General features: G+C 35.5%; 5 protein-coding genes across 8 annotated transcripts; 3 read left to right on the top strand and 2 right to left on the bottom strand.

Annotated features, from left to right (window-relative positions):
* Positions 1-79: 79 nt before the first annotated feature.
* On the top strand, positions 80-3,177 carry LOC125203821 (ubiquitin-conjugating enzyme E2 5-like). 2 transcript variants are annotated; one of them, XM_048102290.2, is made up of 7 exons: positions 80-237; positions 1,209-1,280; positions 1,471-1,550; positions 1,905-2,019; positions 2,331-2,383; positions 2,591-2,719; positions 2,829-3,177. In XM_048102290.2, exons 2-7 carry the CDS (start codon positions 1,237-1,239, stop codon positions 2,969-2,971), a joined length of 564 nt encoding a protein of 187 aa, XP_047958247.1. In that variant the 5' UTR covers positions 80-237; positions 1,209-1,236; the 3' UTR covers positions 2,972-3,177. The 2 variants fall into 2 exon arrangements, with proteins under 2 accessions (XP_047958247.1, XP_047958248.1); XM_048102291.2 differs by having other exon boundaries at positions 91-237; positions 1,213-1,280.
* Positions 3,178-4,291: 1,114 nt separating this feature from the next.
* LOC125207516 (uncharacterized) lies at positions 4,292-6,317 on the top strand. 2 transcript variants are annotated; one of them, XM_048106896.2, is made up of 5 exons: positions 4,295-4,612; positions 4,686-4,873; positions 5,323-5,412; positions 5,484-5,535; positions 5,916-6,317. In XM_048106896.2, exons 1-5 carry the CDS (start codon positions 4,441-4,443, stop codon positions 6,062-6,064), a joined length of 651 nt encoding a protein of 216 aa, XP_047962853.1. In that variant the 5' UTR covers positions 4,295-4,440; the 3' UTR covers positions 6,065-6,317. The 2 variants fall into 2 exon arrangements, with proteins under 2 accessions (XP_047962854.1, XP_047962853.1); XM_048106897.2 differs by lacking the exon at positions 5,323-5,412 and having other exon boundaries at positions 4,292-4,612.
* A 1,224-nt stretch (positions 6,318-7,541) lies between these two features.
* LOC125207649 (uncharacterized) lies at positions 7,542-11,391 on the top strand. Of its 2 annotated transcripts, XM_048107081.2 has the most exons (5): positions 7,544-7,872; positions 8,326-8,522; positions 8,962-9,060; positions 10,449-10,500; positions 10,858-11,391. In XM_048107081.2, the coding sequence occupies exons 1-5, from the start codon at positions 7,644-7,646 to the stop codon at positions 10,995-10,997; spliced, it is 717 nt and encodes a 238-aa protein (XP_047963038.1). In that variant the 5' UTR covers positions 7,544-7,643; the 3' UTR covers positions 10,998-11,391. The 2 variants fall into 2 exon arrangements, with proteins under 2 accessions (XP_047963039.1, XP_047963038.1); XM_048107082.2 differs by lacking the exon at positions 8,962-9,060 and having other exon boundaries at positions 7,542-7,872.
* A 191-nt stretch (positions 11,392-11,582) lies between these two features.
* On the bottom strand, positions 11,583-18,893 carry KT2/3 (potassium transport 2/3). Its single transcript, XM_048106423.2, has 9 exons — positions 18,519-18,893; positions 17,245-17,463; positions 14,690-14,848; positions 14,328-14,385; positions 13,927-14,244; positions 12,783-13,526; positions 12,625-12,700; positions 11,956-12,495; positions 11,583-11,880 (listed from the first exon to the last, which is right to left on the bottom strand). Exons 1-9 carry the CDS (start codon positions 18,719-18,721, stop codon positions 11,759-11,761), a joined length of 2,439 nt encoding a protein of 812 aa, XP_047962380.1. The 5' UTR covers positions 18,722-18,893; the 3' UTR covers positions 11,583-11,758.
* Positions 18,894-20,517: 1,624 nt separating this feature from the next.
* LOC125203225 (cation transporter HKT1;3-like) lies at positions 20,518-22,366 on the bottom strand. Its single transcript, XM_048101536.2, has 3 exons — positions 21,285-22,366; positions 20,946-21,176; positions 20,518-20,843 (listed from the first exon to the last, which is right to left on the bottom strand). Exons 1-3 carry the CDS (start codon positions 22,364-22,366, stop codon positions 20,645-20,647), a joined length of 1,512 nt encoding a protein of 503 aa, XP_047957493.1. The 3' UTR covers positions 20,518-20,644.
* Positions 22,367-22,503: the final 137 nt, after the last annotated feature.

Raw genomic sequence — 22,503 nt, 5'->3', positions numbered from 1 at the left:
GTAAATATTAAATCCAAATAATAGAAACTTTATTGGGGAAAAAATAAGAAGATAAAAGGAAAGCCCAATATTTTGTGTAAGCTATATATAAAATTTACAGAAGGCAGGAATCCTTAATCATTCATAGCCGCGGCACCATCTTCTTCTTCCTCTCTGCAATTTCCAATTCCAATTAATTATCAAAATCCGAAGAATCCCTGCAATCCGATCAGAACCGCCACGCCGCTCTTCTTCTTTGTGAGTTTCTTCATCTAAGTTTCTTCTTTTTCTTTACGGTGATTCTCTCCCCTTGTCTATTTTCCAATCGTCAATGATTGGGGATTGGTTTAGCAGTACCGTTGGAGTAAATTTTTTACTGCATTTTGAGTTTTGCAATACAGATGTTCTAATTCTTATTTTCGTCGTATTATTGAACAACCAGTTCTTTATAAGCACTATCCCACCGCCTGCTGTATCTATGGAAATACTTACTATTTTATTTTATTTTAATTTTTGTTTTTTTGCTTGCACAAATTTGGGAGCTGTACAAGTTGCCGTGTTTTGAGGCTTCTGGTGGTGGGAGATGTGTATTGTGCAGGCATTGAGTGAGATTGGTTTGTTAGTATGTTGAGAGATGATTTGTCCCAAATTAGAAATGTCCAATACCATTTGAAAAATAAGCAAAAAATCAATCAGTAAGATGGAGTCTTGGCAAAACCCCCCTCCATTTGTTCTTGTACCACCTTCATCTTATGTTGATAGCAGCAGTTTCCACAGCCCTGTTCATCAAAGTCATCACAGCTGTGCTCTTTTCATATCTGGTCTGCGCCATATGCTTGTGATTCCTCTGAAAGAACCCCTCCTTGTCTCAGTCTAATCGGAATGTTGTTACCCCCACCTTTTATGCTCTTCCATTTACATGACTCTGGACTGGATCTAGATTTTGTAGACACGTCACTCCTTACTTGTGTTCTTGTGCATTCAGCTGTGTAATTTGCTAGTGTGATTTCTCAATGACTGATCAGCCGAGATTGCTTCCGATGCATTGCCATTGACATGCTTTATGTTTTCTCAAACCTGCAATTCAAAGTTTTGCTTGTAGAAAATCTGCAAGCCATTAGCACACCCAGTGATGATTCCATGCTTTCTTCACTCTATACAATTCTTTCCTTAAGTTGTAGTATTAAAAAAAAACTTTTTAAAATTGTTATCACTTTCTTCCTTGTTAGGCAGTACACGGAATATCTCTTTGACGAAATGTCTTCTCCCAGCAAGAGGCGTGACATGGATGTCATGAAATTGTAAGTGTTTCTTTTCCAACTATCTCAAGCATCATCTAGTTTGTGTTCATCAATGTTATTGATCAACAATACAATGATTTTTGCCTAATTATATTTCATTCATCGACTGCTTTATGATAACATTCGGGGATTGAAGCTATTAATGGGATACTCCAAATTATTTTACCTAACCTTAATGTTTTTGTTGTAGAATGATGAGTGACTACACTGTGGAGCCCATAAATGATGGCATCAATGAATTCAATGTGGAATTTCATGGCCCAAAAGAAAGTAATGCCACCCTACTTTAGCATATAATTGCCTCCATCTGATATGACTTTATTTTTTACACCTGCTTCTGCAATTATGTTGGTGATGCTATTTATAGTAGTATGTCACTTTAATTTTCTCATTTCTATTCCTTATATTAGCAACCTAAGTGACAGTATCACAACTAGATTAATTTTTAATTAACATCATTATTTTAGTGTTTCTTACACTTTCTGTGTTTCTACTCCCTTGTTGGTCTTCTCGAAAGTGATTATTTCACGAAGATGCTTTTGGTGCATATATCATGGAGTGATGTTCTTATAAAATTGATCTCAAGTTTGAAGAGGGTGGTTCTGACAGTGATATTTATTGTAGGTCCATATGAAGGTGGAGTTTGGAAAGTTCGCGTGGAACTTCCAGATGCTTATCCTTACAAGTCTCCTTCAATCGGGTTTATCAACAAAATCTTCCACCCCAATGTTGACGAGCTGTAAGTTCTATGCACTTTTTGTTGCAGCTGTTTCAGAGGAATATAAGCCTTTGTTTCTATGTCCTTTCATTCACGGAACTGCCTTTTAATGCATGTAAATAATTGGGATTTGGATACGTGATAAGTGACCTAGCAATTCTGTTATTATATGTATACTCTTTTGCACCTGAAGAAAACATTCAGTATCAGTTTATCATATCTTATCCAAATAATTCAGAAATCAGAATGTTGATCATTTCATTTTTTTGACCCTCCAGAAACTTTGTCAGGTGCATTTATCATGCTTATATTTTCATATCTTTTGATGATAGGTCGGGCTCGGTATGCTTGGATGTCATCAACCAGTCATGGAGTCCAATGTTCGGTAAGTTCATCAATTGATTGGAGATCCTGACATTAACAAATCGGGGTGTTTGTATATATCTTTAATCATATAGTCGTAAAAAGGAAGAGATTTAGGTTTCCTTAACTGAAATCCTAGCTCCATTGCTGATTTATGATTATATTTGTATTGAATTTGCGTCGCAATACTCACATTGCCTCGGTAAAATGTATATCCATATGTATGCAGATCTATTGAATGTCTTTGAGGTTTTCCTTCCCCAACTTCTACTCTATCCAAACCCTTCAGACCCACTCAATGGCGATGCCGCGTCTCTGATGATGAAAGACAAAGCAGAATATGATAAAAAAGTAAAAGGTATGTCGTTTCATTCCGTCTCATGGAGAAGTTAAAAAATGTCGAATGCCATTAAACGTTGGGTCGTTGCTACACACTTTTCTCACGTATTTTTTCTTGTCCAATCCAGAGTATTGTGACCGTTATGCAAAGAAGCAGGACGCTGATAATAGCGTGAGCGATGAGAGTGACGACGAAGTGAGCGGCAACGAGGCCTACAGTGACGGGCGGAGTGAAAGCGAGGACGAAGTGGCGGGGCATGCGGATCCTTAGGGATTCAATCTATTGTTTTATTAAAATTAATTGTATTATGAATGGCTACTATAATGTATATTAGGACATTAGAGAAGCAACTGTAGTGACTAGATATTATAAAAATGCATGTGGTAAATTGAGATCCCAATTTCTTACATGTTTGTCAAGTTTATGTAATACTTGCACAATCATGCTTATATATTACTGTCTGATGTTGGCTTGTATCTATCTATCTATCTCTGTGTTAAATTCTCTCAATCCTGTCCCACATCGACTTGGTGATGATCCAATCTAATCTATATAAGTGTGGATAACCTTCCCCCTTATGAGGCCTTTTAAGGGGTGAGTGACCCATTTCTAATATGGTATCAGAGCGGGTTCTTTCTTATCTCTTGCATTGCCTATCCACGTGATGGATGAGGGGCTAATCTATATAAGTGTGGATAACTCTCCCCCTTACGAGGCCTTTTAAGGGGTGAGTGACCCATTTCTAATACTTTGAATCTTGCAACTTTGAATCTTGCAACGTAGAAAGATGGGCTTTTGGCAAGAATTTGTAGGTTGTTTGTTTTTTTTTTGCGCAGAATGTCATGTATGTTGTTCTTGCCGATTCTATAATTCTTCAAAAGAAATTGTCTATGTTTCACTTGCTCGTGTTTTATGTTTGAAATAGTCTCTCCCTTTGAGATACGATAATATAGTGTTTGTTTTCTTATTTGTTTGATAATGTTTAAGATTCTCTCTCAATAATCAATATGTTTCTGGTCAACAATTCAAAATTGTGTAATCGTTAAAAATTCCATTTGGATCGGATTTTTAAAAATTTTGGAGTTTGGATCGAACAGATATTTCAAAATTAGAAGTAATACCAAATCTAAAATATATTTATGTAGTGTATAAAAAAGAGATATGATTATTATAAACTTAACAATGTTAAACAATTCTAATGGAACACGCGTTGAGATAATAGCACGAGATTTGAGTAAAATCCAATTAAAAAATCATCCACCCCTAACACGCAAATGACAAGTTGTGAAGCAGTAATTAATAATCATAAATTTTAAATGAATTAATGAACTTCATTTTACAACTGTACAATAAAATTAGCAAAATTTTAAAAATAATTTAGTTAAAAAAACCCAAAGCGTTGAGATATTTCATAGCACGTGATTTGAGTAAAATCCCCAAAAAAGAGAGAGGTCGATCCTATCCAAACACCGTAATTAATTGGAGAGTAAATAAAGTGGGACCCAGAATCGGACAGCGTGCAACGTGTCGTCACCATTGTTCCATTAGTGGAAATCCTTATGCGGTGAACCGACGCCTTCCAATATCCAACAAACACAAAACATTTTCCACGCCAACAATGAACAATCCCTCCCATTGTTGAAAATTCGTACGAGGGAAGGGATTTCACCCCTCCGCATCTCTTCTTCAACAAAATCATCCAAAAATCTATCTCCCCCGCCTACAATCAAATTTTCGAAATGGAAAACGAAGCAGAGTATCACGACGCTTACGAAGATTTCAGAGATAAACCCAACGAAAACGCAATGATCGCTAAAGATGAGGATTTTGGCGAGGGTGATGATGTGTGCCCCATCTGTTTGGACACCTTCACCATCCCATGCAAATCCAATTGTGGTCACTTGTTTTGCGGCAAGTCATTTCTTTTCAAAGTTTTGGTTTTGAATTGAATTTCGGAGGTGAATCTTTTGGGGTGTTTTTTTAGGGGGTTGCGTTCTGCAATTGTGGATGTATAGATACTCGATTCAGCCCTGCAAATGCCCGTTGTGCTGCTGCAGAATTGTGAATTTGGAGGTGCAAGCATCTGAACAAGCTGATAATGCCGGTCGGGTCACAAAGGAAGTGCAGCACTACAATGGCCTCTACATCCCTGGCCTCTTTGGCTCGCTCCATGTAACAAAAAAACATTTCTTGTTTTTGAGGGTTTGTGTTGTGGAATTTTTTACATACTACTCCCTATGGCTATAACCTTAAACAAAACAGAGTTCCTGTATAATTGTGTGCACTAGAAACAGAGGTTCTATTCCTAAAATGTGCATAAGCCCAGACTTGAAGGTGTGTGTGTGTGTTAACAATGAACCTGTTAAATGTTTATTAGCATTTGACAGATTCCATCTTGTGTGAGAGAGAAACAATCTATTTTGACAGCAAGATATACATGTGCAGATAACTTACTTATAGGGTAGACTTTGAAAGAGTCAATTGGAGATGTTTTTCAAGTACTAGTATTTAGGAATATCTTCCTTAATCTTTCTAACGCATTTGTCATTTTCTGCCTTGCTAATACACTCGTTCTACCCTACATTGCCTAAACCCTGACTTTGGATGAATTATTTTGGCAGACATTACCATTACTAATGGGGAGGATATTCAGAGTTCTAGTGGATCTTGATTATTTGAGAGCCATCTACTACGTACTACGCATCATAGGGGTGCGTATGATTGTGGCTGCATTTTGGTTACGACTTGTCTCGCTCTGTACTGATATTTGTTTCATTTGCAGTTATTTCTGGGATTCATCTATGAACTGCTCGAGTTTGAGTTTTTACCAACTGGTACGACACTTGTCCACAATCTCATCTTCTCTTCATTTTCCTTGACTTGTAAAATTTTATGCATGTCTAGTTTTTGAAAATTGAAACCACTTTTTACTATTAAGATCTAGAATCTAATTTTCATGATTCTACATAAACACTTATTCGGTTTTAGCTCAACTAGGCTTGTAAACATAGAATCTCAATGTTAGAGACGAGCCTTTTGAAATTGAATGATTCTTGAGTAAATATTGAGTCAAGAATCTGACTTGGTTTTATTTTTTGACCGATGTACATTCAACTGCATTTTTTATAAACATTTTAGTGAATAATTGATGCAACAAATTAGTAACAATACTTGTTGGATTTACGACTTAATGTGTGTATGTGGTCTTGGACAGGAGGGTTGGGAATCCATAGAATGTTCGATCTCATCGCTAGCTTGCTCGTTGCTGCTCTTTTTGTGGTAGGTGTGGTTTATAAATGGTCGCTTAAACGTCGTGCCAGACTCTTGGTAGTAGTAGATACTTCGCTCAGGAATGTCACTTGATTTTGCTGTTTATGTCCAACACCATTGTTAAGTGTTGTGCTTAGATAGCATTTGTATCATATATTAACATATAGGTAGATGTTAATTATAACTGAATGTAAAAAAGTCTGAATTTCGTGTATATAGTAGAATGTAGGTTGCTATGCCATTTTGTTACATCCCACATTAAAGTGGAGGACTACCGCATTAAAATGATATGTATATGTCATTTTGATATACAGTATATTAAGAGAGATATTTGTTATTACTACTATTATAATTGTATAGTAAATAATAACAAATAATATTATACATTTTTAATGCACAATATTCTTAAAATCAAGAAAAAGATTATATAAGAAAAATTGAATAGTAAGTAGTATTCTGCAAAGCTGACTACTTTACTTATTTTTAGAAATCTAATCACTATTTTTATCAGACAAAAAATTGAATAAATTTGAAAATTAATGATTCAAATATTTGCCCATGACAAACAAACGACTCTTGTACTATAATTTTAAACTTCAATAATGAGAAGCACCAACTCCAATATTTGGAAAAAAATTATATCCAAATAAAATTAACTCAAAATAAATCGATGTACTGTATTATTTTTAAAATTTGCACATCTCTTATTGATATTTACTTGATTTTAAGTGTGGAAAATTCAAGGTGGGCATATGAACAAAAGTAAATATTAGTAGTAATATCTAATTTATATCACCAATTTTAAAACATAAATAATTTGATTCTTACAAATTTTGTATGTGGGGAAGAGTCCATTACCAAATTTCAGAACTTGTCAATTTGCTATTTCATTTGTCCCAATATTTATGCCTATCTTTTAAGTCGTCCTAAGTATCTAGGCATATTTCTTGGCACATTTTTGGATTATTTTTTATTCACACACTTTTACACCATATTTTAATTCGCCTAAATATTTGTCTCCAAACTTTTTGAGTCATAATATAGGGGCAGTCGAAGTAGTATTATTTAAATCAAAATAGGCATGAAAGGAAATTTTTATAGAAATAGCACTCAATCTTACATCCAATTTTTGAGAAGTGGGTAGTTAAGCTTTTAACCCCCTAAAATGAAAATCGTTATTTATTTTCTAAGCATATTTATCGACAAAGCAAAGATGAAAGTTTTGCATTTAACGCCCAATAATTTTATAAATTTGCTTGTTTCTTTTTTTTAGATATTGTATTTTATTATTTTATTATTAGTACTTCCACGTTCCCCTCATAGTTGAGTGCAGAACTTTTCTGCATGGAGTTTAAGAAATGAATGTTGAATGTGTTAAATAAATAGATAAAAAAGTAAGAAAAGAGAAAAAAAGTGGAGAGAATAAAGTAAAAAGTGAATAAAGTAAAAGAGAGGAAAAAATTACTATATATGGAAATGACTCAACTACGAGGGAACTTCCCGAAATGGAAAAATGACTCAGCTATGAACGGAGGGAGTATAAATTGGGGGCGTGGGCCATGGAAGCTTCGGGATCGTCACGCACAATGTACTTCTGCATTCAATTCTGACCAACGCTCAATTTACACACAATTATTGGAAATCTTGAGCTCTCCGGAAACCGAATTCGACTATGAATCCGATCTCGGAACCTATCACCGGAGAGATAAGCGGCGCGGAGGAGTCTTCCGCCGATGAAAGAGAAACAATTTCAGCTGGCGATGGTGATAGTAATGATGCTTCTACATCCGATGAGCGAGAGAGGAAGTTCATGGAGAACCCTCCCTCTGATGATGTTTGCCCCATTTGCTTCGGCAATTTCGTTGTACCCTGCCGCGCTCCTTGTGGTCACTGGTACTGCGGTGAGTTTTTTTTTATAGTAATTATTGATTTTATAAATTAGGTCTTGTTATTTGCCGAATCATTTTGTTGTTATTGCCTTATTGGTCTTAAATTCTCCATACAAGCCGAAATATCAAACTTTAATGGACGCGGGGTGTGTGTGTGTGGTGTGGTGTTCTGGAAGATTTAAGTTGCAGGATTTTGGTTAGTTAATTTCCTAGATTGGGGAATCAGTGCTGGCTGTCTGTGATATCACAATTTTAGCTTATTATTTTCTGGAATGCTAGTTTGTCATGTAGTTAAACTGGTTTTCTGAAAATTTGGTACTCTTGGAATCAATGTGGTAGTAAAATTAGGATTTACTATGTTGCTAGCCGCATAGACTGGCCTATTTCTTATGAAAAAGAAACCATGTCATGCACTTTTAGTTAATTCTATCGGCGAGCTGTGATATAAATGGTTTCTGTGGACAGGAAGTTGTATTCTGCAGTACTGGAACTTTAGTGCTGCATTGCAGCCATGCAAGTGTCCTATGTGCTCACAGCGCATAACTAAGTTGATACCTGAAGCATCATTGTATCAAAGACGTCAATCAGAAATAAGTAAAGTCTTACGGAGTGTCAGTGACTATAACCGCTTGTTTATGGGAGGAATTTCTGGATTTGTGCTGGTAGGTGCTATGCATTTGTATACATGCTTATAAGATCTGAATATATTCTGCTAAATTGTGGAAATGTCTTAAAGTTCACATGTGATTCTGCAAAAGTATCAGTTTACGCTTGAAAGTAATTTGGATGTTTGATAATTTGTGTGCTTATATTTCTTCTCATTTGGTATTTGAAATTTTATCTGATTCTGCATAAATAATTCAAGAATTAGAAAGCAACTTTTGACCATGTGAACTGATTAATTGTAAATTGGTAAACACGAGCTGAATAGATTGTATGTTCATCTGATGAGAAGGTTACATGGGTGCATTAGGCAAGTAATCTAGTAGTACTACATAACTTGCTACCCTTGTGCGTATTATTTTATTTTAATATTTGTACCATGCAAATTCACGTCAACATTTTTTTTCCTTTCCCCTTTCTATTCCTTTGTTTTGGCAGAAATTTCTTGCTATTCCATTGTATATAAAGAGAACGTTCCGAGAAATGCTGAATCCTGACAGACCTGGTATTTATCTCCATGAAATGCGGATTATTGCAGTGAGTTCTCGTAACTGTTACTGAAAATTTAGAGGGAACTTGTATTTACCTTCCTTTAACCCCCTTGTATGAGTGGACATTTCTTCTACAAGACAAATGTTTTTGGTGGTTAACCTACCACTCAAAAGTTAAGGTGTCAAATATTGTATAGGAGCTTTCAGATACTATGGAGAAGCATGGGAAATCTCCTTTTATCACTCAACATGGGATCATATATAAATACACTTCTTTTTTAAAACATGAAGTTATACATTGAAGCTAGGGTCAACTGATACCGATTGGTGAAACTGATACCCTGAGATCATGTTTTTCTTAAATTCTCTCTGAAGTAACTTTCTGTCGGCTGTGAAGTCTCTTGAATAAGTTGGACGAAGATATATTCATGATGTTTTGTCACTTGAAGGCCTGTGGATTTTAAGATTTAATGGTCCTTACCTTAGCCAAGGGGGTTTTAGTTTGTGACTTTGTGTACATCTTAAACTTCTAATATCATGGACAAATGAGTAGTTTAGAACATCTTAAACTTCTCCAGTTATCATTGTTATGCTGGTTCCCAACTATATATGTCAAAGATTCAGGAAGTGTGATTGGGTTGAACATCTTCTCTGGTTCATGGGTCTCTGGTATTTTTCCGATGCAAGATAAACTTTTGCCTCTTTGGCTATGTTAAGTGGAAGCAATTAGACAATGAGGGATCATTGTTATCCAATACTATCACATATTTTGAGGTTATATGGCAAAGGGAGAAGTCACGGGGTACCTTTTGTTGGAAAGGAAAAGAAAAACAATTCAAAGTCCTTTATGTAAAAATAAAAGTAGTCTATTATCTGGGACAACAAGAAAGGGAACTTGTCTAAATAATTGTGATGAAGTAATAATTGTCGTTTGTAACCTTAATTTTTTTTGTGAAAATTTGACCATTGTGTGTTTCAGATTTCTTGTATCAAATATACCTGTTTTTTTTTTCTTGTACTGCATCTTTCCTCGTTTGTGTTTGCGCGTGTGATTCTGCTATTTCACGGAAGAAGTAATAATTGTAGTATAACAATTCTGGTTGAAGAAAAGACTTAATTGCAGCCTCTAAAACCATTTGAGATAAAAAATCGATGAACAAAAAGCTACAGGAGCCTAACCGTATGTCAGATGCAGTAAGCCAATAAATAGTACCTAATCTCTTGGCCAGCCAATAGCTAGCCCATTGTGTGAAGCCTACAGAGAGAAAATTCATATTATAAACACACCACAATCTAAATATAACTTACTGTCAATCTAATGTGTTCTAGCTCAGCTATGCAATGATATATATGGCTGTATATCTGGGTTGCATTTGTGGGGTCGGGGTGCAAATTTCATTATTCTGTTTGCTGATTTATGATATATGGTTGCAGATGTTCCTTGGACTCATCTACTCATTCGCTCCCTTTGATTTTCTGCGAATAGGTATTTCAATCTCATTTCCTTTTTAACTATAGTTGGGGTCGGTTACAGAAATTCATGTTTTGAGGTTTGCACGTCTACCCATTTGTTCAATATGAAAATATAGACAAAATAGAGAATACAGATTACAGGGTTATCTGTCAACTGTGAATTCTAAAGGGTACTATTGTAGTTTGCACTTGCCAAACAGTGATTAATTGCGGAAAGGAGTGTACTGTGGCGTGATCATGATAGTATAGTATATTCTCAAAGTCACAAAGTTGTCCTTTATACTTGCTTAATGCTTTCTGTACTCAAACTACAAAATAAATTAAATGCTTTCTGTTCTCTTTTAGATTTAAAATTACTTATTTTGTACAGGTCGTGGGAACATAATAGATTTGTTTGATTACTCTGCTTTTGCTCTCTCATTCATCTTGTATCTGGTTGGTCTGTACCTCCGTTGGAAGCGCGAAAGGAACATTAGAGGGTTGGTTGAAATGCCGGAAGCGCATGATTGAGACTTGAGAATCACTGTAATGCCAACATCTAGCCATCTTTTCAACGTTTTGAGCTTGTAGATAGAGCCGGATGTCTTCACAACTTGGCATGTATGTTTGCGATGTGGTCCATGATGTGCTCATTGTCCCTGAGCTATGGTTGCATGTTTCGTGTAGTTGTACTGCTGTGTTTATATCACTTGTACATAAAATTAGAAAATTAGGTCTCCGTTTAACTGCAAGTTGTCTATGCGTTCGGATCGCTATGTAGAAATTTGTGTATGGGATCTGCTTGTTGAAGTTGTAAGTTTTAGGTAGAGAATATAAAGAGACAACATGGCTCTACTTGTAGTACTTGAGAAACTTTCAAATGTTTGCTCACTTTCAAAGTGTAATAAGATTTGTATTCAGGTTACATTTGGACTAAATTCTCTTGGGGTTACATATGCACGTTTGTAAGCTACCATTATTCATTCCAGTAGTTTGAACATATACAAAATATTTTCAAATAGTGATTGATTTTAGAAGCATGAGATAACATTCATTGATATTTGATGTGTGTTAAATTTCGCAAGTGACAAAATTTACTTGCAGTACTCCATTAAATGTGTACAAAAGTGTGTATATATATATGTAAGCCGATTTTGTTACAGAAAAGAAGTAGCAAATTTTGTGACAAAGCCCTGGGGATCACTAAAATTATGCCACTAGCCACACTACTAAACAATTTGCTGTAGTGGTGCTACTAAAATTATGCAGACTGTTACATAACATATATAACACTAACTCTCAGTCTCAACTATAAACAGTTTATCATTATCTCTTATCACTTGAATGGAATCAATTTCAGCACCTTCCTCATTAGTCACCAATGCATTTGTAGCATCAAACCCAAACTTCTGACCTGAACTCAAACAAGTAATTAAGTCACAATTGGTAGATAACAATAAGAGTAGATTTTTCTTGGAGTTAAAAATACCTGCAATGGTCTTGAGCGCATCTAATGTACTTGGCATTCTCACCAATTTACCAGGATGATTAGTAGTGCTCCGATTGGCCGGATGGCCTCGGTAGATGCTAACCCTCAAAGGGAGTACCAACCTTTCCTCATCTTTATTTTTCTTGTGGCTATCATCTTCTCCGGTGGTATCAGACATAACTATGCAGTGCCCTATCTCCCTCTTCTGCAGCATATCGCTCAAATTTACCGATGGAATCATATTCATGATGGTTTCATCGACTTGGGACCCGTTCATCACTAGAAGCTGCACTATGTCTAAATGTTTCTCTGTCGTCGCCACTTGGATAGCAGTTTGCCCATGCACATCCTTTGAGTCAACGTATAACCCGTGTTTCAGCAGCTCCTTCATCACTCCCACGTCGTTTCGTTTGGCTGCTGTGCAGAGGAGATCGCCGGCTATGAATGGATCAGAGATGGAAGCCCAGTGGTAGAGGATCTTGAATATTGAATGATGCTTTGCTGCAATAGATTCCCATAGCGCTGTGTTTCCTTCCAAATCTGTCACATTTATTCCTCAAACTTAACATAGTATCATGATCATTTATCAACATAAAGGGTTAATTTATCATGCATTTTGCAGAAGGTACTCAACTTACATTTCATATTAAAAAAACATCAAAATGTTACCTCTTAGGTGTAAGCTGCAAGCATGTTTGAGGAGAACAACTACACATTCTTCGTGGCCTTTCGATGCCGCTATATGCTGAGATGTTTAGGAATCGTTAGGCCAACAAACACACAAAATATGTAGATAAAAGGCATGAAAAATTTTAGACAGAATGTACCAATGGAGTCTTCCCTTTAGAATCTCCAACATCAGGGTCAAGACCGGCCTTCAGAAGCTCATTAAGAAACGCAGCATTTCCCGTTCCTGCCACAGTCACCAAATTGATCGACATGTTCACATCACCATCCACCTCTTCATCCATGAACAAATCCCCCAACCGCAAATCCTTAAGCTTCTTGTGATGCTGAAGGAAGTTCTTGAGCATGATGACATTATCCTCCTGTCTCGTCTTCATTGCTTCAACCAGAGACGAAGTTTTGAGCCTCAGCAGCTGCGAGAGCGTCTTGGTACGATAGGTGAAGCTCTGAGGCGTTGAGCAGAAGGCTCCGACTTCACCAAACATGCCACCCGAACTGAACTCCCAAACGACGTTTTCTTTCTCCATTTCGCAGTCAATCATCTCTACTTCCCCGGACACGATAATGTAGACGTCGTCAGGAGCCTCCTTCTGTATTATAACATCCTCTCGCGGTGGGATGTACTCTGCTTTCATGTCTGCTACCAGAAGCATGAGGATTTCTGTGGATACACCCTTGAAGAGATAGACGCCTTGCACGGTTGGTAAGAAGAGGTGGTGTTGGATGCTTTTGCATAAGGTTTTGGGGAGCTGTTGTATGAGTTGGTTCTGGTTCAAGCTCTCGGCTTTGAATCTGAGGCACATGTAAGCCAGAATCTGGTCTTTCAACCGAGGAGGCAGACGATTCCGCATCACAAAACTTGATGCGGCTTCGATGCTACTTCTCTGCACAAATGAATCGAATATTGGTAACTTGCGTGCAATGTTGTGTGTCGTGCATGTGTCTTTTATTGTGCGCGTGTGTTGTGTATGTGCAATGTTGTGTGTCATGTGTGTTTTATGTGCATGCAATGTTGTGTGTCGTTGATGCGTCTCTGCACAAACAAATCCAATATTGGTAACTTGCGTGCGATGTTGTGTGTCGTGCGTGTGTTTTCTGTGTATGTGCAGTGTGTGTGCAATGTCGTTGCATTGTGTGCACGGTGTCTGTTTGGGATGGACTTGATTTCACTATTAAATTTCAAATATTTACTTAATTGTGAGGATTTTGAATTGAAATTCAATTTCAAATCCAAACCTTCAATTCCATGATACCAAACGCACCCAAATGAAACAGAGGACTTACGAATTCCATGGTTCGACGGGTGCCCTCGACGACCAAGTTGGTCATGTTGCCAATGATGTAAGCAGTGAGGCCTAGGTTGAAGAGCATGTAACATATGATGAAAGCCATCTCTAAGGTGTTCTGAGCGTGGATGTCGCCATAGCCAACGGTGGTCATTGTGGTGGTCGACCAGTACAAGGCCGAGATGTATCGAATCCAGAGGCTCGTCTCTTTGAAGTTCGGTATAGCTGACCCGATCCACGTGTTGCCTTCGTCTGGATACTGCACAGCCAGCAAGTATGCCAAGCATGCCGCAAAATGTGCTTGCAACAATGTCACCTGATTCAATCATTCATTTCTACCTTTTAATTTACATGTTCAGTTTACACATGCATGTCAATTTCGTAATTTTCTTTACTTACGAACAGGAGTCTCGCACATCGAACCCAAAAATAGCTAAACCTGATGTCTTTTTCGATCCTACACGTGACAATCAAAAAGAAAAATATTAAAAATAAGTACATTAAAACTGGCAAACCGATGGCCTCAGTTCAAAAATTAGAACCGTGAATTTCTTTGCCAGGCCGATTATGGTTCCAATTTTTGCAAAACTGAAGAAGCGATTTGTAAAAGTTAGAAATTAATAGTTCATTATTTAACATATTTAGTGTTGATATAGTTTATTTAAATAGACTAACATGTTGTGGTCCGTATGTGCGGACAGGAGACCACCTCTATCGAATTGTTTTGTATGAAGAGTAAGGCGATGGTAGTAAATAACTACCTGGTAAAGAAACACTTGACACGACGGAGACGCCAAAATCTGAGCATGCCGAGGACGGAGTAGGAGACGCCGCCGTGATGTTTGCCGGTAACAATGAATGCTATAGTCTCGAATGGTATGGTTGAAGCCACATCCATTATAAACCATGTTGATAGGTACCTGCATTTTATACTCTATGTTTGTTACTCCTCTCAAACTGCATTATCTTATCCTCTAATTTTTTTTTTCTCTTAAAATTGCATTTCTTATTAATTTCGATGTTTTTCATTATCAAGTTTTTATTTAATACTAATATTTATTTTATATTTAATTTTAACTTACATTTAGTAATTACTAAAAGTTGAAGTATATACATGAAAATAAACAATAACAATCCACTATTAACTCTACACTGAATTGAACTGTTTAGAATTATCAATTACTACCTCCGTCCCTCAAAATTTGCTACACTTTGACCCGACACGGGTTTTAAGAAATGTAATGGAAAGTGAGTTGAAAAAGTTGGTGAGATGTGGGTCCTACTTTTAAAGTATTAGTTTTATAGTAAAATATGAGTAGGAATGAGTTAGTGGAATATGGGGTCCACTACCAAAAATGGTAAAAGTAAAGTGTATCAAATTTTCAGGGACGGACCGAAATGGTAATATGTATCAAATTTTCAGGGACAGAGGTAGTAGTAAATAAATATAAAATGAAAAGATCAATATATTGTATAAGAGATGCGTTAAAATGTCAACACCTCTTAAAATAACATTGTGACACCATGCTAGACTGCAATATTATAAACGCTAGACTGCAATAGTATGAACGCTACACTGCAATCTATAGATTGCAGTCTAGCGCATTGGATATTGCAGACGGGAAAATTGCAGTATAGCGTATTGGATATTGCAGGCCTTGAAAATTTACCCTTGAGCTTGCCACATGGCAGCTTATTGTTCATCCATATGCACAAATAATTGGCTAGGAATGGTGATATGGTGTTATTTTAAGAGGTGTTGTCATTTTAACACAAACCTGTTGTATACTACTACGAGAAAAGATTATAGTAGAATTACAGGCACCGCAACACAACTTTTGATATAATCTCTGAACATTCATTTAAAATAAGTACAGTAGTAATATCTAAACAATAATAATCTAAAACAAATGTTGTAATTAGAATCAATTTTTCAAAAATTTAAAATGTGCAAATCTGAATGATTATGAATGTACTACTACGATAAAAGGAAAAGACAATACCATCCTTAGGAAAATAAACGAATTCTAAAAGGGAAACAGTAGTAATATATAAATGGTAAAATTACAAAATGAATATGAAAATCGTGTTTGATTAACGTGATTATCAACGGTGGCCGCTTGAAAGAGACCAAAGCCAAGTTGATGTTGTAAGAATCGTTGGAATGTCATTTTCGCCTTTATGAGTAGGCTGTAATAGAAAGTGCCACTTTTTGATATTTAGCCATAACATATGCCAATCCACTTTATATGTTCCTCATCCATAATAAATTTAATTTTTTTATAGAAAACAAAATAGAAAAAGAATTTAATTTGTAGTAGTAAAATATAATGGACCCCCACCCCACTTGGGAATTGTGGGATCGCATTCTTGACACCTACCTCAATGTGGAAACTTCTACAGTACTACTATCTAAAGTGAATATGTAAAGCATATATATATATATGTATTAATTAACCTAATTACCATAATTATAAAGAGATGGCATTGGCTGAAAAATGAATATGTATAATTAATGATGATTCTGTGTCTTTTCTTTCGTTTTCTCTTGGAAACAATGTTTATTCTTTGTTGGACTATTTCCATTGAGATTGTTTTTACCACTTTTTCTAAGTATTCTTCCTGGTTATTCTAATTACCCTAGTATGATGGGATGGTGCACTCATTATTGCATGAGAATATTTCACCTGCTTAGTAAACACTTAAAAACATATTCTTTAGAAAAGTAGCAATAAAGTTTCATTTTCGAATTTTTGGATTTGAGTAATTAAATATTACAATTATTAAAAGCATATTCTTTATAATTCTAATAGCTTCATTGCTGGATTCGAATATATTCTTCATAATAAGTTCTAAACATTAAAAATAATTTGATTATATTCTCCAAGTTCTAAAGTCTAAACATAAAAACTAATTATTGTCACGTGGTACTATATATTTTTAACACTAAGAATCTCTATAAGATTATGTACTCCCCCCATTAATTCCATCATTAAATACCTAATGTTATATTTTAGGATGTTCATCATTAAATATCTCATTTCATTTTTACTATTTTAGTAAATGGATTCAATGTTTCATCAACTCATTTCACACATATTTTTTATAAAACAATAAAAAATACTAGTACTAGGACTTATATTCCAAACTTTTTCTACTTGTGTTAGGTGAATGAGAGATTTAATCTATATATTATAACAGTAATATTAGGTAAAGTAATTAAAGCTAATTACATGATGCGATATGATGGATGATGGGAAATAAAGAAAGCCCAATGAAGAAAAAAAGGTAAGAAGAAAAGAAGGGATGAACTGACCTTTTGGCAATCTTTTTACGATCAAGAACCAATAATTGAGTGGTGGAATCCATATAAGCAACAAAAAAAGTGAGGATAATATCGATGGCAAAAAAGATGTCGACGATGTTATCAGCTATGTATAATGGTGGGCTTGGTTTTGAGTTAAGAAATGCTATCTCATAAGGGCACACCCACGCCGAGTACACAACCAATACCACCATCACTGTCTCCCAACACCTGCACCACCAACCATCACCATTAATTTCAATCTCTTTATTCCAATTTTAATTAGCAAGGATGTGTTCAAATATTTTAGTGATGCAAACGTACGTTCAGTCAATCGCAATTGTAGAAAATAGAGAAGAAAAAGGAGGAGAAAGAATACTTTTGTTACGTGACAATATGTCTGAACTACTGAACTTTTATTCACGTGAGTTCAATTCACCCGTTTCACATACTGTTACATTTTTAGAAGTCTTATTTATTTGACTAATGATGACATAGTACTTCTCATTTTAGGTATATTTTAATTTAGGCCCCTACCTAATTAATCCATAATTGCATGGTATGTGGTGGATATAAACTCGCTTCTAATACACCCAACTTATCTATTATATATCCAAAAATATAAATTCAAAGAGGGAATGGTTCCTTTAGAAATTTGTTAAACTGAGAATACTCTGAACTAAAAATCATAATTTGTTGATACATTAATATTATGGACAGCACAAAACATATTTGTTTATAATATTTAGTCAGAAATTGATATTCATAAATCAAAAATTAATATTGAATGGATAATATGATGTTAACTGATATTCATGTATTAGTTCTATATTTTAATAAGAGTTCTTAAATAAACCATCTCCTATAATTAAGACTTACATTATTATTGTATGTGTATATGTGTAAATATGCATAGCAGCATAGATCTGCATTGCATTGCCCATACCTTTAACATTTAAATGCTTGTCTCACCCTTCTCATATTAGCCCCAATACACATGCACATGCACCAATAACTAATAACTTCATAACCCAACAGTCATGTCAATTTCTAGTACATGTAATATTGACAACACAGCGGTACGATACAAGATTTTTTTCATCGACTCGGGTCTGCTCTGTGTTATCGTATTAAATTTGGACCCACCATTCCCATAAAAAAAAAAAAAAAAAAAAAACTTACTACAAGTTACAAGGACTAACCAACTTATATAGTAATTTAGGACAAACATGACTTTAACAATATATGCAAGAAAAGTGTTTATGGAAAGAGAAGAGATGTCTAACCGATATCTTGTATCCATTGGAGAGATGATTCTTCCATGAGGAACATTGGAGCTACTGTAACCTGAAACACCAAGTGGTGGAACTACAATCTTTGATAGATTCTTGAAACTTAGTTCCTCAGATGTTGGGCTCATTTCTTCTTCCTCTTCCCTTTTCTTGCCTGAATTAGACTTGTGACTGCAGCAACCCAATTTCACATCCATTTTTTGCACTATAAATCTACTTGGCTACCCCAAATCAAAACCAAATTTATAAGAAACCACCCTCTCTCTCAAAGAAACAAATACATGTTGAAAGCATATAGGAAAGAAGGAAGTGGAAGGGAAGAACTCATTATATATATAAATGATAAATGATTTAGTGTATGAGTGGTAGATATGGTATGATGTTAGTATGGGTGAAGAGACAAAATATTAAATGATGAAATGGTGCTTTCAAAATAGTGCAATAGGTGGGTCACACTGCGATTGATTGATTTTGTATCCGATAAGGTCTTTTATAATGCATAAATTTAATTTTTTTTATTTATAATTTTTAAAAAAGTTTTGGATCTTTAGTCTATTCTCTAAGAATGGACTGAGGCCCCTACCTACTTTTGTCCCATACACAAGTAAATTAGAGTAAATTACTTTACTATACTTTCTTTTTTTTGTTGTTTTTATGATTTTTTTTTTGTTCTAATTTTTCTGGTCTAATTTGAATTGCTTGTTGTTGTAGTAGGGTTTTAATTGTGACAAAAACTTGTGCCTTATTAAAAAGGAAACAAAAGAAAGCTAAGAGAGAGATCCGTGTTTGACTACTCAAGGATATGATACGTATTTTATAAAGATGGGTATAATATCAAGATTCTCTTTTTAATGTATTTTGTTGTGATTAAAAATGCACTTTTTATGGCTTGCTCAAAACAAGTCTTGGAATGATGCTAATAATGGCACCGGATGCCAACAATTTGGTGGATATTCGAATTAGTTTTTTTTTCTTTTCTTATGGTAAGGATTCGACCACAGAAACTATAGTAAAATTTAGGTTGTAGCATATCGTATGCAGAGGTGTTTTAGACTTTTAGCCTGTATCATCCTTGGCCATATTTTTCTGGTTTATAAATAAAGGACAAATTCCCAAAACAATATTCAAATCCTAGTCGATCTTGTAACTTTAAAAAATGATCAATTAAATTATAACTTTGACATTTTTCTCAATTATCCCATAATGAAATAGTCATGTTGCGTATCTAAAGTTATTGAGGTAACGCATACAATACATGTGTAAAACTTAATGACATGACTGGCTAATGATATTATATGTAACTGGTTAAGTAGTTGAACATTTTGTTTACATAGTGATTTTCATTTGTCTTGCAAATCTCATATTATAAATATTTAGAAAAATGTCAAAATTATATATAAACTGTCATTTTTTTAATTAAAATTGCAAAATTAACCAAAATTTTTGACCAAATTTGGTTATAAAACTATTCATAATGCAAATGATATCAAACAATGTGATAGAAATTATATTGGCATGCCCAACCCAACGACGACAAGGCCCAAAAACTTGTTGCACGGAGAGGCAACTGATTATATTAACAAAGAACTTGTGTACATGTACAGAAATATTATACGTACTGCATATATTTAGGCATATTATTTTACTTTTCACTCAAATGAAAACTACTTTCAAAAGTTTGCCATATAAATTAGTAATCTGATTACAAATTGGATGATTATACATAATATATCTCTACATGTATATAAGTCCAATTTTTTTCTACAGTATTCTGTCGGTATTAGTCTGGAGTATATATTTAACCAATTACACGATTTCTAATATCCCTCCGTCCTACAACAGAAGTCTATTTTTATCATTTTAGTCTGTCTCTCAATAAGAGTCATCTTTCACTTTTACTATAAATGGAAGTACGTCTCACATACAATTAACTTATTTCATTCACATAATTTTATTACTATAAAACTAATATAATAATGAGACTGATCATATTTCACTAACTATCTCCACCATTTTTCTTCACATTTTTTAAATCCCGTGTTAAGTCAACTATGGACTCCTATTTCGGGACGAAAGGGAGTACAATTTTTTTTATATTGAGAATGAAAATGGTGGTGGAGTTATAAGAGCTTCCACGCTTGGCCGCCCTTGATGTTGAACTTTTTCAATCTACCAAATAACATGACTACTATGAGTATTAATTTGCCTTCATCACTCCATTTTCCGGCAAGTCCATACCATTTTCCGATACATTTTGGATCCCTTCTTACCTGCCGATCGCAGCTGAAACCGGTTGTCAATCCCACATTTCCATAAGCACTGCAATATATTGTTATTTATCACAAATTATAATTACATAAAAAATTACTTCCACACTCAATATGAAACGAACTAATAGAGAAATGTTGCATTGTTTATCACCTTATCACTTCAAATGCTATATTCAATACGCTGAAGTTGATAGGATCATCTTTTAGGCTCTTCCTCTCCGTAATGCAAATCATAACGATGAATATAGCAAGATAAGAAATTTGTGAAAAGGTGAAGTTCTTTGCTATTATGTTTTTTCTTTTTTCCTCTTTTCCTTCTAGCATTGGTTGGCCTTGTTCATCACTTTTGATAGGTACAAATGATGTATATGGAGGAAGATACCTGTCAAAATACAAATACAAATACTAATTAACTCATGATGGGATCGAGCATTAACCACTCTACCACCAGGCCAACTCAGACACGAGAGTCAGAGAGAGAGAGACTAACATCATGAGCATGAAAAACACCAATATGGCCGGGGCGATGGTTGAGAGGTCAACAATATTCTCACCGGAATGCCTAACGTTGGCGCATTGGAAAAAGATTCCAACAACTCTCCGGTAACTATTCATGCCATCTAATCCCACATTATACCATTCCATAGAAGAAAACAATATGGAAGCAATCAAAAGAAACCCTAACACTGTCGTTAAAAGCAGCATCGACTCTAGCTGAGGAAGCAAGTGTGGGAATCCGACCTCCCTCGTATTCTTGAGCAAATACTCAGCCTCATTCCTTTTCAACCTCTTCCCCAACAACCATATCATCGCCCTCAAAGCCAACGGAAACAATGTGTTTCCAAGAAGGATTTGAGGAAGAAGGATGAGAAGAAGACCAGTGTTTTTACTAAAAACAATCATGTTCTCATTTGTAGGAATGAAGCCACAGTTAGCAAAGGTCGAAACCACAGTAAAAACCGAAAAAACCGAAGTTTTAATCCCCTTGCTCTTTAACACACTCTCCGCACCCGAAACAAGAGACAAATACATTAACACAGATGCAACGCCGATCATTTGCACAACCACAACATACCCCAACACTAAAACTGCCAAGAATTTTATCGAATCGAATTTGAGAAATGAATGATCATGATCAGCTGTCAACGCAATAGGTGGGGATTCCACAGACTCAACCCTTCCCTCGAAAAAGGGTTTGGGAGTGAAGTGGAGACGGAGGAGTGAGGTGAAGATCTCGCCGCCTAGGAACATCAACACGGTCATCACTATCAGGTGTTGGCCGGAGAAAACCTCCATTTCCACCGTCATCATGCTGGAGACGGTGGCTGCCGACACGGATGTGAAGAGCAAGTCGATGTTCCTAGGCGTGGGCGAAGGGAGCCGAGGCTTCCATGCCTTGAGCATGACGAACCCGAATAGGGAAATGAAGAGCAAGTAGAAGAGAGACATGAAAAAGGGGTTGGATTTCATGACAAGAATGTGGTAGGCGCGAAAGAGGAGAAGCTTGGTTACTTTCCATGAACTAATGCAAAGGGTTTTTATTTTCTTTGTGTAGTAAGAAAAGTGATCCATTGTTTTTTGTGGGGTGAATTGGTTTTGCTCATTGAGGTACTATATATAGAGGAGTGTAATACACTTATAAAATAATGACAAAAGAGTCAACCTTAACAAGGTCATTTTAGTATGGTCAACCTTAAAATTATGAGGCA

The sequence above is a fragment of the Salvia hispanica genome, chromosome 6 (genome assembly GCF_029641045.1).
Source record: "Salvia hispanica isolate PSC_SH4W2 chromosome 6, Shi_PSC_v1, whole genome shotgun sequence".
NCBI classification, from domain to species: Eukaryota; Viridiplantae; Streptophyta; class Magnoliopsida; order Lamiales; family Lamiaceae; genus Salvia; species Salvia hispanica.
Note: the sequence above shows the minus strand (reverse complement) of the source record. Positions and strands in the feature narration are given on the sequence as shown.

Excerpts from the sequence above, each read along its gene's own strand:
- LOC125203821 (XM_048102290.2), top strand. The coding sequence starts at position 1,237 with ATGTCTTCTCCCAGCAAGAGGCGTGACATGGATGTCATGAAATT. Across the intron at positions 1,551-1,904 it reads ATTTCATGGCCCAAAAGAAA|GTCCATATGAAGGTGGAGTT; the intron begins GTAATGCCACCC and ends TATTTATTGTAG. Across the intron at positions 2,720-2,828 it reads ATATGATAAAAAAGTAAAAG|AGTATTGTGACCGTTATGCA; the intron begins GTATGTCGTTTC and ends TGTCCAATCCAG.
- LOC125207516 (XM_048106896.2), top strand. The coding sequence starts at position 4,441 with ATGGAAAACGAAGCAGAGTATCACGACGCTTACGAAGATTTCAGAGAT. Across the intron at positions 4,613-4,685 it reads TTGTGGTCACTTGTTTTGCG|GGGGTTGCGTTCTGCAATTG; the intron begins GCAAGTCATTTC and ends GTGTTTTTTTAG. Across the intron at positions 5,536-5,915 it reads GTTTGAGTTTTTACCAACTG|GAGGGTTGGGAATCCATAGA; the intron begins GTACGACACTTG and ends GGTCTTGGACAG.
- LOC125207649 (XM_048107081.2), top strand. The coding sequence starts at position 7,644 with ATGAATCCGATCTCGGAACCTATCACCGGAGAGATAAGCGGCGCGGAG. Across the intron at positions 7,873-8,325 it reads TTGTGGTCACTGGTACTGCG|GAAGTTGTATTCTGCAGTAC; the intron begins GTGAGTTTTTTT and ends TTCTGTGGACAG. Across the intron at positions 9,061-10,448 it reads ATGAAATGCGGATTATTGCA|ATGTTCCTTGGACTCATCTA; the intron begins GTGAGTTCTCGT and ends ATATGGTTGCAG.
- KT2/3 (XM_048106423.2), bottom strand. The coding sequence starts at position 18,721 with ATGGATGTGAAATTGGGTTGCTGCAGTCACAAGTCTAATTCAGGCAAG. Across the intron at positions 17,464-18,518 it reads CCAATGGATACAAGATATCG|GTGTTGGGAGACAGTGATGG; the intron begins GTTAGACATCTC and ends TTGGTGGTGCAG. Across the intron at positions 14,386-14,689 it reads GTCAAGTGTTTCTTTACCAG|GATCGAAAAAGACATCAGGT; the intron begins GTAGTTATTTAC and ends TGTCACGTGTAG.
- LOC125203225 (XM_048101536.2), bottom strand. The coding sequence starts at position 22,366 with ATGGATCACTTTTCTTACTACACAAAGAAAATAAAAACCCTTTGCATT. Across the intron at positions 21,177-21,284 it reads GTGTTTTTCATGCTCATGAT|GTATCTTCCTCCATATACAT; the intron begins GTTAGTCTCTCT and ends GTATTTTGACAG. Across the intron at positions 20,844-20,945 it reads ATAGCATTTGAAGTGATAAG|TGCTTATGGAAATGTGGGAT; the intron begins GTGATAAACAAT and ends AATATATTGCAG.